General features: G+C 39.9%; 1 protein-coding gene across 2 annotated transcripts in view; it reads left to right on the forward strand.

Moving 5' to 3' along the window:
• Positions 1–3,061: 3,061 nt before the first annotated feature.
• The window catches only part of LOC121436955 (V-set and immunoglobulin domain-containing protein 1-like), a 32,792-nt gene continuing 17,858 nt past the window's right edge, over positions 3,062–17,995 (forward strand). The window contains exons 1-3 of one of the 2 annotated variants that reach the window (XM_041636872.1): positions 3,062–3,150; positions 11,437–11,600; positions 14,953–15,060. In XM_041636872.1, coding sequence (XP_041492806.1) covers positions 3,099–3,150; positions 11,437–11,600; positions 14,953–15,060 — 324 coding nt within the window. In that variant the 5' untranslated portion in view covers positions 3,062–3,098. The remainder of the gene's footprint in view (positions 3,151–11,436; positions 11,601–14,952; positions 15,061–17,995) is intronic. The other variant, XM_041636873.1, reaches the window with a different exon arrangement.

Consider the following 17,995-nt stretch of genomic DNA (forward strand, 5'->3'; position numbering starts at 1 on the left):
GCCCTGGAACTAGCTCTTGTAGACCAGGCTGGCCTCAAACTCACAAAGATTCTCCTGCCTCTGCCTCCCGAATGCTGGGATTAAAGGCATGTGCCAACTGCCCGGCTCAGTAATACTCTTTCATTCCCCCAAAGTTTTCTAGTTATAAAGATCAATGTCTTAGGGTTTCTATTGCGGTGATAACACAAGACAACCAAAAACAACTTGAGGAAAGTGGTCTTTGGTTTACATATCCCAGGGCACAGTCCATTGGAGGAAGCCAAAGCGGTACGTCAAGGCAGGACCTGAAGCAAAAACCATGGAGAGATGCTGCTTAGTGTCCCTTGTCTTGCTCAGTTTGCTTTCTTATACAACCCAGGACTACAGTGGTCTGCACACACCCCACATAAATCATTTAATCAAGAAAGCATCATATAGACTTGCCTACAGGCCTGTTATTGAGGCATTTTCTCAGCTGAGATTCCTTTGCCAGATATGTCTAGATTTTTTTGTCAAGTTTATAAAAATAAAACAGGCAATTGGTTATATTGAAACTCTGCTACGGTCACATATGGAATGTTGGAGGAAACATAGAAATCCCCTGGTTGAAAAGCACTGTACCCAAAAAGGAGACTAGGTCATGAATTTGAGAGGGAGTGGAAGGGAGAAAGGGAGGAATTCTCGTGGGGAGGGAGTAAAGGGAGTGGAACTGATGGAAATGCAGTACTCATACAGTGAAATTTTCAACAAAGCAAAAGAAAACAGAAAATGGCTCAGGCTAAACAAGCTCTTTCTTTACTCACCTCCATAGAAATGCCAATGTTTTCTAAATGCGAACGCTGGCTCTTTTGGAGATTTGATGGCCTTAGAATCCAAAGCTTAACCAGGGCTTAGAAGAACTGGTGAGGGCCTCCAAAGGGCCAGCCTACGAGCTGTCCGCTAGTTCAGAACTTTCCCTACACTTTGTCTCCAAGTCGCATTGATTAATTCTCCTGATCAGAAATGTATTTAGAGGACAGAAGCAATTGATCATCAAACAATGAAAAAGGATTGCAAATTGTTCATCGGTTCCCTCCTGCCCTGAAGGTGGGATCTTCTTTTACAGAAGGGGCTGCTTCCTGGAGGAATACAGATAGAAAGGAGGAAGAACTTTGGAGTATTAAGTATCTGCGGAGTGAATTCTCCCATAATGACAACCTCAGGGGACTGTGAAGGTGGGCTCAGAAGGGAAAGGAGGTATCAAGGACACACGATACTGATTTGCAGAAAAATGTCTCGTGCACAATTCCTACCTTGAAGAAGAAAACCTGGTTTTCTCTGCCATCTGCTATTTCTTCTCTTTCTCCCCATTCTCTATTGCTCAGTACCCCAAATTAAGCTGGTTCTCAAGGAAGGTCTGCATAGGTCTGGGAATATGACTCATCATATTGCTGCTGCAAGAATATGGATTATTGGGTCCATTTTGGGACCCACTCTTAAGTGATGACCTTCCCACATAAGGCTTAATCTTTCTCCCCGAAGGAGCTCACTGTCCTCAAAGGGCACACTGTCACTGGATTTAGGTGAGACTCAGTTAATGAAAAGGAAACTCCAGGGAACATTTGAGTACCAACTTCCAATATTGATCACCTCCAAACAAAATGTAAATTGATAAGCAAGGGCACCCAGAGGAGGGTTGACATGTATATTTATTTACAAAGTCTAAGCATGTGCTTAGGCAGCAAAATGAGGGAAAGGAAAACTCTAAGGAATGGAAGTCCTTAAGGTTTGGCATCAGACATAGGTGTGGATAGGGAAAGGTTTAGAAGGAGGAGTCTGTTCTGATGAACATGAAATGGTTTTCTGAAGAGGGAGGAATTCACTTGGCTGAAGAAAGATAGAGGTAAAATCGGTTTTTTTTTTCCTAAATTAAAGTTCATAAAGCATGTCGTTTGAAACGGGCGTTTTTCATCTGACTAAACACTGAGCAATAAATCTCTACGGCATTTCCTGTGGCTAAAGTTGAGATGTAATGAGGATCAGATCATAAGTAGCTGGGAATCCAGATGCAGGACTCTAGGCATGCTGGCAGTCCATGGAGAGTGTTACTGAAAATGCCTTACTAGAGTTGGGGCCTTAGCCCAAGACTGGGATACAGGATGAAGAAGTCCAGAAGAGCCTTCACAAGGCAGGTGCTGAGAGTCACTATAGAGCTGGAAGCAGGACGAGGGGATGCCCTTAGGTTTCTCAGAGTATCTTAAAAAATGCTCACCTTCTCCCATGCCCACCTAGTGAACCCCTAATTTCCAAACAAACCCCGTAGCATCTAAAAAGTAACTTAATTCTGCAAAAACGCAGACTCAACTAATGGAAGACTTGGAGCATCTATTAACTCCCCTGATTTTGCACATTAAGTTAGTGAGTATTGCATCGTTTCTAACTTGGAAGACATAAGAATGGAATTTTACTTCCATTTTTGATAGATGATGAGCCTTAAAAAAAAGCAATGTGTTTAGAATTTGTTCCCATAGGAATGAACACGTTTTTACTTCACAGTCTCTGGGCCCTTTCTTTGAACCCCAAATCCCCAGGGAAGCCTATATCACCGATTGACTAACCTAGTTTATGAAAGGTGCTTAGTGGGTTAATGCTCTAAGACTTTCGTGGAACTATGTGAAATTAATTAGCCTTGTCAAATTTTATTTGCTTAACTTCTCTCCAACTATATCTTCATGGACCTACTTGAAATTAATTAACCTTGTCAAATTTTATTTGCATACGTTCTCTTACAACTGTATCTTCTCTCCTCCAAGTACAAGTTTTTAATAAGCTTGATTTTAAACAATGTGAGCTAAGAGAATCTGTACAAAGAGCTGGAAGAATTTAAATCCATGAGTTTATTATTAACACAGTAGCAAATATATCAAGGGAACACACCCGGGGAAAAGTGTTTCAAATAAACACAGATCTGCTGGGAGAGAGGTCTGTACCCAATAAGCAAGCTGGAAGAGGCCTATTTGCTTGGTGATGCCCAGCAGATAAGCCGGGCAAACCTCGGTGTGATTGAAGAAGCCAGTTTCATACTAGCCTAGTTCAGGCAAACTCCTGACGGGCACCTGCTGCTCCAAGCAATTCTCAGGATGATGGTGTTCGCGTTTTGGAAGGTCTTTCTGATATTAAACTGCCTTGCAGGTAAGGAATGGATCTTCCAATTATCGCTAGCAACCGGAAGTCGAATTGCTCTTTAGACTAAAATTGCAAATTTTTACAGAAATCTTCCTCTCCCAGACGTCCAAGAGACTGTGATTAGTGTGCTGTTCTTTCTCTTTTCAGAACTTTTGTTTAGCAAATATGTTCCTCCGTGTTGATGATTGGGAGGTCAGTCTGCAGTAAAATTGGCTTACACCGCTTCTGAAATATGTTTTCCAGTTGGTTTTCCTAATTTTTTTTTATTTAGTTTGAAAGGTGAACAAGGGAATTTACTCAGAAAGCAAAGTTTGTGCTTAAAGATAAGATTTCTGCGTTAGCTCACTGTTTCCCCAGAGTTCACCATGATTCACTCACTTTGCCACAACAAGCGGAGCCAGGGCTCAAGACTGTGTGAGCGAGCATATTTGTCTCGGTGACGAGAGAGACTCATAGAGCGCTCGGTTAGCAAAGATTTCCTCCAAAGTCTGGTTTTCAAGTTGTAGGAATGCATTGCAGAAATTACAGTATGGTTGGTTTTAGGGATTTGAGCAGAACAAAATCATTTTTAGAGACTCAAACTGTTTTGTTTGTTAAGCCCAGAAGAGGTAATTAATTTGGAAAGTCCCTTGGCTGAGGTTTTAAAGCAAACGCCATGTGTCTTTTCAATCTGTTCTGATGGTAAGTTAAGTTTGTGGTAGCTACAATAATGTTTATCAAACATTATTTTTAAGTCATGCATAATGTTAGTCTGTCAATAGCTTACAATTTTATAAGCATATTTAGTGATACGAAAGCCTGCTCAGGATAAAATATGTGAAGTGTCAAGACATGCAAACATTAATTATAATAAATTAAAAGAAGGAAATATAATAATCATGGTTACTTCTGAGTTATATAATTAAAGATTTTGATTTTATTTTCCTGATTTTTTATGATTAGGAAAAATACTAATTCTAATATTGTCTTCTGGTTAGTAGTAAATCTTTAAATATCCATTCTTAAATGTTTAAACAAAGATGTTCTATGGAGTCAAAAGTCACCGGAAAGCAATTTTGAATTTATTCTATGATCTTTCCTGGCCATAGAGCCTGAAACGTGTTACTTAGTTACTTTACCTTAGAATTTTGTTTCTATTTAATAAATATGGTAAATCTCTGTCATTCCCTTCGATTGTTAGCTACTTTGGTCAAACCATAAGTTTTCTGCATCAACCCTAAATGAGCACACCTTTTAATTCTTTATGTAAAGTCTTACCCTGTTCTATATTAGAGATAGGATCATAATAGGTACATGAATGACTTGTATTATAAATATATGCATATAAATCTATAATTTTACTGATGATAAATAGAATGGATATTCACTATATTTGAGAATGTGTATATTTATAAATGAAAATATAATCTTACCACTCAGATTTGAGTAAATTATCAATTTCTCTTTATAGGAATGGATATTGCATTCAAATGGAGCCTATGCCTTGTTCCTCATTTTTTATTATTTAAACTTAGCATGATGCTTGGATCTTGTTTGTAACTTTCAATAGATGGCCCAATCAGAGTGAGCCATAAACACCTGGGTATTTTTCTTAATTAGTGGTGTGGTTTTGTTGTCATTGACATATGCAGTGTTTTAGCGGGCCCAAAGCAAACTCGGATAACACAGCAGGTGACGTGGAAATGGAGTATAATATAATATCATCCACTGTAGTCGCATTCGTGTGAACATCAGACAAAAGAAGATTTAGGTAGTCTATATGTGTTATTCACAGACATCCAAGTCACTTCACTGTCCTGAGCCATCAGCTGATGGCATGGCTGTAGGAAAACTGATAATGTCTCTCTAAAAGTACAGTTTTATACTTAACCTGCATTTGTTTCATAGAAAGGCTATTTTTTTTTGTATCAAACATGTTGCATAGTAAACATGTTGTAAGAAAAATTCGCTACCCCCAAACCCAAACATCTGGAAATGATTTTCATAGTCACATTTAAAATCAAATTTCTGCACAGCTAATCAGGAAGACGTTAGTTTAATCAAAATACTTTCAGCAATGTCTGAGGTCTTATTTTAATTTCCATTTCAGCAAAACTAATTTTAGTTAAAACTTTCTCCTGCAAAAATTGATGCAGATCATTTTAGCTCCATGTGATATGTAATTGTCACCTGGTGGAATATGTCACTCTTGTTTTCATCTAAGGGAGGTATGCATTCAAAAGAAGTAATATATTTGAATGTTGGTTTTGAAATCAAACGCAAAAATTGTATGATCCTTTGGTTATATTATTCTGCAACTAAAAAAAAATGAAGCAACTTTACATGGAAGGGGGCAGAAATGAAATCACTTGAAGTGCACCCGGTCAGTACAGCCAGTTGGGCAGTATTTTTGCTGTGGCACAGTAGTAGTCTACTAATCCTCCAAATAAGCAAGGGCCTTACCCACATTTTAGGCATTAAATGGGTGCATAATCATCACCAAAATAGAGCACATTTAAACTCTTTAGAATGCTGATTAATTTAAGCATACACATCTTGAATTATGTTCCTTAGATGATAAACACTTATTTTTAGAAGCAGCCATGTACATTTCAACCACATTCACAGTTTTGCTTTGTTTATTAATTCAATCAAGTCATGGAGGAAAATTGTAAGTCAGGGTTTTGTTTTGTTTAAATCAGGTATTAGTCTTCACCCTATTACTTATGTGCATTCGGTTAATGTGGGTATTTTTATATTGTTTTTCAATATAAAGTAAATTTAACCCAAAGAAAGAATTCTTTTTCTTCTGATATTCACAGAGCTACCTCCTGGTTAGTACTACGTTTGCCCTGTTCATTATCTACATGTGACTATCTAAATTTAAATTAATTCAAGTTAAGTAAAATTACACCATGACCTCATCAGTTTTCCTAGCCACATTCCATGTGAGTAGTGACTACTAAACTGAATGGGGTGGAGCCAGAATATTTCCACGTTCACCTCCATCTTCAGCTTCACAGAAAGTTCTATTGGACGGTGGTGAGCTAGAGCATGATCTTAGAGGATTAAATAATATGCAGTAACAGAATGCTTTCTTTCTTTTTTTTTACTATCCAGATCTTTATTTTCAATCACACTGTCCAATCCAAAGATACAAAGCTGTTTACAGAAGTGGTTTATTCTATGTGCAAGACAGAAAATACAAAAGACTGATCCGAGCTAGTAAAGCACATTTGTGAGGCTCTTCAAAGGGACATAAGAGCCAACTGAAAGAATGGCCAAATGCCAAAAATTGAGAAATTAAAATTATAACTAAAACTAGAAACTAAATGCCCGTGAACCCACAATGATATTTTTCCTGTGTAGAGTAGAATTAATGATAATGGAAATCATTTTTATATTCTGGGATAAAAAACACTATATCATTTTGATATATATTTATGTCTCTTATCCTGGAATATCAAAATGATTGGGCAGTTGTATTTCAGGGACTCTGTTATTATGATTGCAATTGTTTGAATCTCTGCTCTATTTACCTATTGCCATTGTACCCAAGTACTCCCATCTTCAGGCTACTGAACATTCTTGTCATACTTAACTATATGCTTTTAAATATACTATTGTTGTTAAAGAATATGTGACATGTGCATAGTTCCTCTAAATGATGTGCCATATTCTATAGATTAGTATGATGTGTTTCAAAATAGAAAAATATTGATGTTTGTGTCACAAAGCACTGAAATATTGATTTTCCTTAAACAGATGAATTGAACAGTTGTGCCATGAAGGAAATATTTTTTAAAGTTTTTACAACTATTTTATGTGCATGAATGTTTTACCTACATGAATGTATGTGTACCATGTATGTTTCTGGTGCCTACGGAGTTTAGAGGGGTGCGATCTGGAATGATAGGGATAGTTGTGAGTCAGCATGTAGGTGCTGACAAGGATACCGGTGTCTTCTTGAAGAGTAAAAAAATGCTCTAAACCACTGATCCATCATTTCTGATGGATCATATTGTCTCATATTAAAATATAAGAAAAATCCATTTCTGAAGGCTCATCAGAAGTGTCAGTATATGTACTTGGTTTTTAGACTCTTGTTTCTCAGTGTTTTATTTTTCTGTCATCAGATTTCTTTGGAATATTCCTGAATCATCTTCTCCATTTATATTACTGTCACTGAAAAGCAATGCTTGTGCTGAGATCATTGAGGGATTGACTTGTCTCTCTCTGCTCTCCTGGGACCTTACACCTCTTCTGTACATGTTTCTTCTCACCCTTTAAGAGTCAGGTTGTACAAACAAGACTATTCATTAGTTCTTGATTTACACTTGGAATTTGAAACCCTTGCTTCTGTGGTGATATATACACATTTTTAGTGCTCATTGGTCTGAGCAGAGATTCTTCCCATGACTTCTTTCCCAATCATAACTCCTTTAATTTCCCACCACAGCATAATCTTCCAATGTGAAGCAATTAAAGGCGCATTTTCTGCCTGATGCTGTTGTTAGTACCTTGATAGCCAAAATACTCTATATTTTTTATCCTTTTTCATATTTTTTTATTAAATTGCTTTTCCATTTTACATACCAACCTCAGTTCCCCTCCCTCCCCTTCTCCCATCCTGCATTCACTCCGCAGAAGGGGTAAGGTCTTCCTTGGGGAATCAACAAGGTCTGGTATACTAACTTGAGGCAGGACCAAATTTCAAAAAATAAATATAATTTATTTTTTCACTTTTTTGTTTGTTTGTTTGGTTTTGTTTTTGTTGTTTTTTGGGAAAAAGTTTCTCTGTGTAGTCCTGCCTGTCCTGGAACTCCCTGTGTATACCAGGCTGGCCTCAAACTCTGAGATGTGACTGCCACTACCTATTAAGATTAGGGGTGTGCACCACCACCACCTGGCTTCACTTCTAGGGAAAAAAGAAGATAAAAGTGTTTCTGTCTCAGGCCTGTGGGTTAAGTGTCTGTTGGGTGAATGAGTTTCATAGTGTCTGGGAAAACCAAGTTATCTTCATTATTATGTTTTCTTTTCTCATTTACTTTTTTACAAACCCAGTGTTTTGGCGATTTGTCAAATCCTCTTCTACTAAATCATTTTCTGTATTGAATTCAGATATCCTGATTGTTTCATTGATTTCTGTAGAGCAGAGAAACCATACACCTGCCTGTGGTTCACTTTATTACAGGGACTTCTGGAGTATGGTGTCCTTAAACAACCAAACATATGATATATTCAAACTGTTAAATCTCACAACCAGTGTGTAAATGATGTTCCATGATAAAGTTTAGATTGATGCATGTCAAAGAGATACAAGCCAAACTGAATGAGCTCCAGGTAGTCAGTGCTGAGACATTTAGTCTATTATCATTACAGCAGGAAGCAGTCAATCACGGTACTGGAGCAGTAGCTGACAGCTTTATGTCTTGATTCTCAGGCAGCAGGCAGAAAGAAAGACACGAGGCTTGGCATGGGCTGAGGTTTTTCTAAAGAAGTTTATTTGAAAAATTAAAAACACAGATCTAAGCTCTGTTGTTTGTTGTCACTTTATTAAGGTTGGCCAATGCCTGAAAACTATCTGTTCCTCAGAATTTAAGAATTGTTTATGTTGCTGAATATGGGCAATATGAGCAATAAAATGGTTTGGTGATTTTGCTTTGCCAATTGTTACCGTGAGACAATGTATAGTGTTCTTAAAAATGTCCCATGTAAAGTTTGAAAATACTGTCTGAATTCCAATATGTAATTTCTGAGCTTTTACAATCTCAAATTATTACAGGCATATGTGTCTCTTATGAAAAATAGGAAATGTTTGAATCAGATTTGTATTGCTTATATCATTGAATTTCATTCACTACCACACTGATGGGCTAGAAATGGCTTTCTGTTGCTTTGACATGGCAGTCAGAGATTGGGACTCTCATTCAACATTGTCTCCCCAGTATTTAGCACGAAATTGATGTTCAACAGGTTCCAGTTAGATGGGAGGTGTCTGTAATATATCAGAACATCAATGATACTGTAACACATGCATCCCATATGTACAAGTATTTTTCAGTTAATTTTAAATGGAGAAACAAGAAGTCAAATAAGAGTCAGGCATTGTAGTCATCTATTTCTCTGAAGATTTTTTTCTGCATTGCTGGTGATCAAAATCAGGACTTTACACATGCTAGCCAAGTACCCTGATCCATATTTTCAGTCCTGAAGACTTTTTTAATGTATAACTTCATCCTCAATTTCCTTTCCTCTACTTTGAATTATTTTTAAGTAAAATTAGATTATTTGTCTTCCCAGGAAACTCAAATGGAAATTATAGAACTAAAAAAATACAATAATAAAAATAAGAAACATGCTGATAGACTCAGTAGTACAGCAGAGACGACAGGAAATAGAATCTGTATCTGGTGAAACTATTGTTCAAGAATTAAGGGAAAATAATAATGAGATTCTCAGTCAAAGGGGGAAAATATCTTCATCTAGCAGGCATACCCTTGAAGAATGGCTCAAGGAATTACTTCTGAAATATAGAAGATGATAAAAAGAAAGATCTTAAAGCATTATGGAGACAAAAGGAACAAAAGAAAGGGCAGAAATATGAATATGTGTATGTGTGTGTCTGCTTTAACTCATAAATGCTGTGTGTCATATATGATAATTGAGACAAAAACTACAGCACTCTCTTATACCATTATCCCAAGACAATGACATGTAAATATTGAGAAGGTAAGTGGCCCTAAATGTAAGTTAAATTTACACATATCACTCCAACTAGTAAAATATTGACACCAGTAGATTGCTATGTGGTGTAGGAGGTCCTTCTGTCTATGTGTTGCTTTTATCGATTAATGAATAAAGAAACTGGCTTGGCCTATAGTAAGGTAGAACTTATATAGGCGGGGAAAACTAAGCTGAATGCTGGGAGAAAAGAGATGGAGTAGGAGAAAAGCCATGGAGCCGCTGCCAGAAACAGACATGCCAAAACTTTGCTGGTAAGCCACTGCCACGTGGTGATACACGAATTAATAAAAATGGATTAAATTAATATGTAAGAGTCAGCCAATAAGGAGCTAGATCTAATGGGCCAAGCAGTGATTTAATTAATACAGTTTCTGTGTGGTTATTTCGGGAGTCTGGGAAGCCAGGAAATGAACAAGTAGCCTTACTACAACAAATTGGCATCCATTCACATATTCATACTGGTTTATTTAATCTTTTATTTTGCAGTGCTGGGAATTGAACTCAGAGTCTTGTGCATCTTATGTGTATTACAGTACTTTAAATTATATCTTCTTGTATAGAGCGCACAACCAAACAGTAGCATAATGGACGTTTTCCCCCAAGCACCTACAGAACATGGACTAAGAGAAACCACATACTGGGCCCTGAAAGCCTGAATTTAAAATAATGGAAATTGTTCACAGCATGGCATTTCAATATAATGCAACTAAACACAAACCAGTAATGAAGAGAATGAGGTTGTAGCTACTTAGTATGCCTACTTAGCATGCCCAAGTCTCTGTTTTTCATCTTCAACTCCATAAAAAGTTACTGATGTTCCTCAAAGTGGTTTCTTTATGTGCAATATTTCTGTCTACATTTACTCTGTTAAAAATTAAAACAAAAAAATTAGGAAAATATACAACACATATTCCTTTAGTCACCAGATCAGTGACAAAAATTACCTGTTATTTAGATTTTGGTTCACTCCACTCATAAAAGGATGAAAGTGTAAAAGAAAACTGACATCTTAGTACAACCTTGGATATAACAGATCTCCCAGTAAGCCCCTCACCCCCACCACATACAGTGGTCTTGGGTATAGAACTCATCTGGAATTTTTGTAGTTTGGGATTTGAAAGCCCTAGCAAAGCCTTAGCTTCTGACTTATCTAATTTTTCTTAAATAAATGCTCTGTATTCAAGGACGACTGTATCATGGGAAATCTGTATTCAAGGACCACTGTATCATGAGAAATCTGAGTTGGTTGTTCTTCATCCTCAAGCCCTTTAGTGTCCCTGAGCAAGACCGTAAGGAGCTGTGTATAACCTGACCCATATATGAATTGCTAGTCCGGTATCACTACCTCACTGTCACCTAGGTTTTGATCATCTTCATGTCATAACTTGTTAGAAACTTATGAGTTAGAAAGTCTTTCCTGTGTTTATTTTCTGCCTCAGGTCTCCTGTATGTTTCATTCTGCTCTCTTCCCTGTCTTAGCGTCACTAGACAAGATGTTTTGTATTGTGTGATGAAAATGCCATCAGAACATATGTACTACTAATTATCTGATGCTTGTCTTTTCAGGTCATGTTAGTATGGTGCAAGTGACCATCCCAGACAGTTTCTTGAATGTGACTGTTGGATCTAATGTCACTCTGCTCTGCCTCTATACCACCACTGTGACGTCGCTGGACAAGCTCACAATCCAATGGTCTTTCTTCCACAATAAGGACATGGAGCCAATTTCTGTAAGGATTCTCTAAATTATTCCCACTAAGTAGTTCTTTTTGAAAACCGTTGGGATGAGCATATGAAGGAACAGTGAAATATGAAGGAACTAGTGAGAACAATGACAAAACTTGAGACACAGAGTTTTTAGATAGCTGTTTAGGGAAGACAGTCTATCTGAATGACGTGGTCTTTGTGTTACCTTGTTTATGTTTGTCTGTTATCTCAATTTTGAATAGTCAGCACCATATATATCATGTATTCCAGAATAGCCACAGGCTTCCTCGTATGTGAAGTAAGCAGTAGCTTTTTAAAAGATATCTTCCAGAAGTCTCCCCGTTATTTCCAGAAGAATCCAGTTCACATGCCAACCCCAATGACTCTGCTTAATTTAATGACTGGGATCTGCCTGTGAAGGGAATTCACTCATTGTTCCAGATTGAGTCCTGACAATTAGAGATTCCACAGATCAGTGGAGAAGGATCATGGTAGCATTGAACCCTATGTAATCGAGGGCAGCATGAGGTTAGAAGATAAAGAATGGAAGGGGTGAGTAAGGGGTTTGGGAAGAGTTGCCAGAATAGGGTGGATGAGCACCTATGGGGAAGGATGATGATTCCACAGGCAAAATGCCTATCGCTAGATTGTCTTCATTTGACTTTGAATAGTAATTATTTTTGAAAATTATCCCAAGAGATAAAATTGTATTACAGAGAGATGTGTACATCTGGGCACATGTGTATGCAAACGCACATACTATTCGTACCTTTATACATCTCTTGAAAAAGATCTCCAGTTACCAGGTTCTCAAAATGATTCATGACCCCAAATAGAGAAGAGACAAGCACCGGTGGGGTGGGATAGTCAGCGGCTCCTGGGTTGGGCTTTGGAGGAAAAGGGAGCTTTGTTCATTAGAAAGATAAGGGAACATGGCCTAGAAGCAGAAGTGGAGGGAGAGGAAAGTAAGCTTGGAGGAACTACATCTTAGCCAGCTAAGCTTCTGCTTAGCTCACTGACTCTTTGTTGGTACTCAATTTCTTTACCTGAGACTGTGAACTTTTCCTTATCAAAGAGCACACCCACAGGGAGAGTCCTTCAGTGGTACCCTGTATTCAGCATTAAACAGTTTTGTTTAATATTGGTTATGGTTAGACAATATTGGTATTACTCCATGCCTCCCTCTCTTTCAAATACAGTAGAATGACAGTACTCATGGCGACAAGGCATATGAAAACACTTAAAAAATATAAAGCCCTCTCACTCTTATCCCATGCAAGCATCACCATCAACAGCAAATAATAATACTAAGGCTGGCCAGGCGGTGGTGGCGCACGCCTTTAATCCCCCCACTTGGGAGGCAGAGGCAGGCGGATCTCTGTGAGTTCGAGACCAGCCTGGTCTACAAGAGCTAGTTCCAGGACAGGCTCCAAAACCACAGAGAAACCCTGTCTCGAAAAACCAAAAAAAAAAATGCTGCCAGTTTCTATCCCCAAAGTGACCTGGCATGCTTGTGTCAACTAAAAAAGAATTGCTTTTGCCCACAGGTTGTTTTCAATAATCACATGATTTGTTCTTTTAAAAATTTGATTCCTTAGTAGTCCTTTCAACACATTGTCCTTCTCTTTTTTCTAGTGCTAGCTGAATTTAGAGAGACCCCAGCATCTTTTGAAATGTCTTGTGCTTGATACTCAATGCAAGATGTACTCGACTTCCTGGAGGCCAGGCAAAGCGAATCTGAGCTCTAGAGTGCAGATTCTTCACTTTGCATCCCCTGATACTGGAATTTACAGAGCCACCTCTTGATTGAGCTCTAGCCGCTTAGAAGCTGGGAGAGAATTGTGACTAGCTCTGAATTTTTCTTAGGGAGAGACCGCAGGGCATGAAGCTGTAGCCAATTATCGTGCGTTTGGCTTGAGCTCGGGACTTCTCTTAGAACTTTTGAAAAATCTTTTGACAAGTATTTGATGAATTGCTTTCTCTACTTGCCAGATCAAATGAGGTCCTTTCCCCTGAGCTGCTAGATGAAAGGAAAAATGCTTGAGAGCAGCGCAAAGTCTGTGTGAGGATGACAAGGACGATCAGGGCTGCTTGAGGACAAGGAGGGTGAAAACACCTGCCAAAGCAAAGCTTTCTTTTCTTCCTGTTGTTCCATCTTCCTTCAGCCTCCTTCCCCTGCCCCATTCCCATCACAGCCCCCTTTGAGCCCCTACTCCAAGATAACTGGATTTCCTCGCTTCCCTCCTCTTCTCCCCCTTCTTCCCTCTCGTCTCCTCTCCTACCATGCGCACATGGGCTTTTCTTTGGACTCAGTTTGGAGTTCCAGTAGAAACTTCTGGATGGATATCAGTTCTGCTCCTCACTCTGCTACCTATTTGCTGGCTGGATAACCCTGGACGTTTAGAGACACTTGACGTTTTAGAGATTCAGATTTTCCCATCTGAAAAATGGGGCTACTTACCTATCTTAACAGCTTTAATGAAAAAAATTGAATGACATTGTTCTTGTGAAACAGTAGGAAGTCTTCTATACTGCAAACATTCAGTTAATGTGAGCTATTATCATTACTATCACCATTCATTAAAATTTGATTTTGCAAAATTATCTCATCCATGTCCCAGCTATATCAGAGGGACCAGGAAAACCAGCCCAACAAGATACACTTAGTATAACTATGTAACTCAGCCATGACAGCTCTTCAAGGATTTCCTGACCTTGAACCCCCAATTGCTCTCCCTACCAGATCCCTAATGGCTAGAGGGAGAGCCCAAACCCTTTTCTTCTGCTACTTCTCATTCCTAAGCAGAACTTGTTCAGCTAAGAGTTCATAGACATCCTGAGTTGAGATACTATTTTTCAAAATACAATTTGGCTTTGACTCCTGGTGCCTTCCCTGCTCATTTTCATGAATTCAGACTTGTGTAGAACATGTTGTAAGTTTTTCTAGTGAATGCTGGTGGGGTATTTGGGGATGCTAAAAAGAAACCACTAGGCTGTAGTGGTTGGTAGTATGATTTCCTAGTGTGCATGAAGCCCTGTGTTCAGTCCCCAGCACCACATAAAGCAGGCATGGTCACACATGCCTGTAATTCTAGGACTCAGTAGGTGGAAGAAGGAGGATCAGAAATTCAAGGTCGCTAATGGCTTCCTAGCAAGTTAAAGGCCAGTCAGTGATGCATGAAATGCTCTCTGAAGTCACCATCCCCCCACACATATCTGTCATAGAGACTGCTGTTTATATAACATTCTGTGACCTATGAGAGTAAGGTGTTGCTAGACTGACCACTGAGTGATTTAATGCAACTCCTGAGTTGATATAGCAATATAGCATGTAGCATTCGGCTCTCAGATCCACCCGTTTCTGCTCAAACACAGCATGGCTCGCACCCCAATACTGAGGGTATGGAGGAAAAGGCAGTCAGTCAGTGTCTAAATATGGCGCATGCAAGAGACGCACGGGGAAGATGTAGCTGGACCTCTCAGGTAAGAAAACCCATTGATGTACTACTAGACCCCTCCACTAATTGCAGTCTAGGACACTAGCACCTGCCTTAGGAGTGGGGTGGGAGGGTTTACATTTGATAACAATACAGATCAGTGCAAGTCCTATATAAATCTGGGGAAGTTTATTTTGTTGTGGTTTGGTTTTTGATACAGGACCTTGCTATAGAATACAGGCTGGGGGGCTGGAAAGATGGCTCAGTGGTTAAGAGCACCGCCTGCCCTTCCAAAGGTCCTGAGTTCAATTCCCAGCAACCACATGGTGGCTCACAACCATCTGTAATGAGATCTGTGCCCTCTTCTGGCCTGCATGCAGAGTACTGAGAATACTATATACATAATAAATAAATAAATCTTTAAAAAAAAAAGAATACAGGCTGGCCTTGAACTTGGAATCCTCCTGCCTCAGCCTCCTAAGTACTGGAATTAAGGTGTGTATCATAAAACTAGAAAAGTATGGCCTTGAGCGATGGCTCCGCAGTTAAGAGAGCTTGCTGATATTACAGAAGACCTGAATGTGATTCCCAGCAGCCATGTTAGATGGCTCACAATTGCCGGGAGCTCTAACTCCAGGAGATCCAACAATTTCTTCCAGCCTCCTTGGGCACCTTCCCACCCATGCAGATAACCCCACATAGATACACACACGTACATAAAAATAACTTTTAAAAAATAAAATAAAACCTAGAGAAGTTTTGAGTTTACCTTCTCATGCCCATGCTTGGAATGCTATTATTTTTTAATTAATTAACTAATTTATTTATTTTAAAACAATCTTTTCTCATTTTACATACCAATCCCAGTTCTCATTACTTCCCCTCCTCTCACTCCTTCCACCTCTCCCCACCCTCATCCACTCCTCAGAGAGGGTAAGGCTTCCTTCCCATGGGGAGTTAACAAAGTCTAGCACATGGCTTGAGGCAGGCCCAAGGCCCTCCCCACTATATCCAGGCTGAGCTAGGTATCCCTCTAAAGAGAACTCTCTTAATCCTCTTCCAAAAGATTCAGGGTGGTGGTGGTGCATGACTTTAATCCCAGCACTTGGGAGGCAGAGGCAGGCGGATCTCTGTGAGTTCGAGGCCAGCCTGGTCTACAGAGCAAGTGCCAGGACAGGCTCCAAAGTTACACAGAGAAACCCTGTCTCGAAAATCAAAAACAAAATTAAAAAAGGTTCAGGCCCTAGAGCTGCTCTGATCAGGCTGGTGGCCAGCTTTTGCCACACCTCCTCCTCCTCAAAGTCATTGCATTAAATAGCAATTGACTCTGGGGCCTAGAGTTTCTCAGTACCCAGGGCCAGATTCTGTGTTTCATTGAATGTCCTCGCTAGGGAGGTCCCTTTGGTGCATGGAAACTGCTCTTGCCACAAGTTCTCCGATCCTGAGGACAAAAACTATCCATTTGGTCCTCCCTTCAGAAATGTCCTGTGTTCAGAAATACGGAGAGCTTCGCAGCATCCCTCAGGGGGTACCCTTTTCTGGAAACTCACCTGGCACAAGCAGGCTAACAAAGAAGTTTGGGGAGATCTGGTGCCCCTCTGGCCATAGATTCTTCCCTTTCCAGGCTAGCTTGTTATGCTAGAGCTAGAGACGACACTTATACATGAATAAAATGCATACGGACCCTGTTTAGCGTGGGTCCATTAGACAGTGCTCCCCTAAAGTCCTCCCTCATATCCACAGCATGTCTACAATTTAGACAACTCCTTCCCCTAAATTTATTGTCTTCATATTTTCTGGCTTCTTACATTTTAAAACCATTTTTTCCTGTAGAAAATGGTTCTGTAATCTAGGTGTGTGTGTGTGTGTGTGTGTGTGTGTGTGTGTGTGTGTATTCCATCACTTCAGGGAAATTTAATAATGGAGAGGGCATTGATTTTATTGTTTTAGAATCTCTAGCCCCTAGTGACATTTGGTGGGTGCTGGCTTAGAGCTACTAAATGTTCTGCAACACATGCAGCAAAGCCATGCAGCAAATCGTCCCAAATGCTACTGTGGCTGTCAGGGAAGACCACTACAAGGCTTCCATCTCTTCTCACTGGTGTTTATCTGCTCTGGAATTTACGTCATTTCTGTTGAAGAAGTGCCCCTAAAAAAAAAATAAAAGAAGTCAGGGATCGCCCATTAGTTCAACCAAAAATTATGCAAAGCAGTCCCTCAAACGGTGGATGGCTCAAGCAATAACGAGCTGGTGAAATGGGACAAGAGAGCCTTTCCTGCAGTATCCTGTTTCTGTTCTGTACAATCCTAGCCTTAGCAGTACAGGCCAGACAACATTCTGGGCCTGAACCCTCTGCTGCTTTCCCACCCTTGCCTAGTTGCTTTAGGAGCAAGGCCGGAAAGCAGGGAGCTGGAAGGGAGGAAAAGGAAAGAATGTGTGGTTTAGCTATGGACGCCCAGGCTTCCATATCTCCCAAAGGAACCTGGAAAGCAGCTCTGGAAACTAATGGCAGTTAGTAAAGCCCACTCTGACTCCAATGGAAAGCAGATGGGGTCCTTTCAAGCCTTCCTGCTCATACCCCAAGCTTCTTGTTTGGGAGTGGGAGTGCGAACTGGAGGAAACAACTGGCTGCCAGCTGTACAGCCTTGTGTGACTAGGAACTTGGCATGATGGGCCAAGGAAGGCGGCCGCGTAAAGATACGGAGCAGCCTGAGGCACAGCTGGAGAATGTGGAATGTATTGTGTGGCCAAACTGTTCAGTATTAGAAGCAGCAGACCAGGAAACGGCACCAAAGGGCAGGAGGGAGGAAAGGGAGATGGCTGCAGGCAGTGGAACAGCCCCAAGGGGAAGGTAAATCATCAGCCTTGTCTCGGGCAGGAACCGTGAGACTTGGGTTCCAGGTTTGACTATGAATTGGCTCTCTGACCTTGGGAAGAATCATTTCCTCTATCAGGGCCTCAGTGTCCTCTGCAATAGATG

Source organism: Microtus oregoni, unplaced genomic scaffold (assembly GCF_018167655.1).
Source record: "Microtus oregoni isolate MIOR12 unplaced genomic scaffold, Mior012 000050F_011, whole genome shotgun sequence".
Classification (NCBI taxonomy): domain Eukaryota; kingdom Metazoa; phylum Chordata; class Mammalia; order Rodentia; family Cricetidae; genus Microtus; species Microtus oregoni.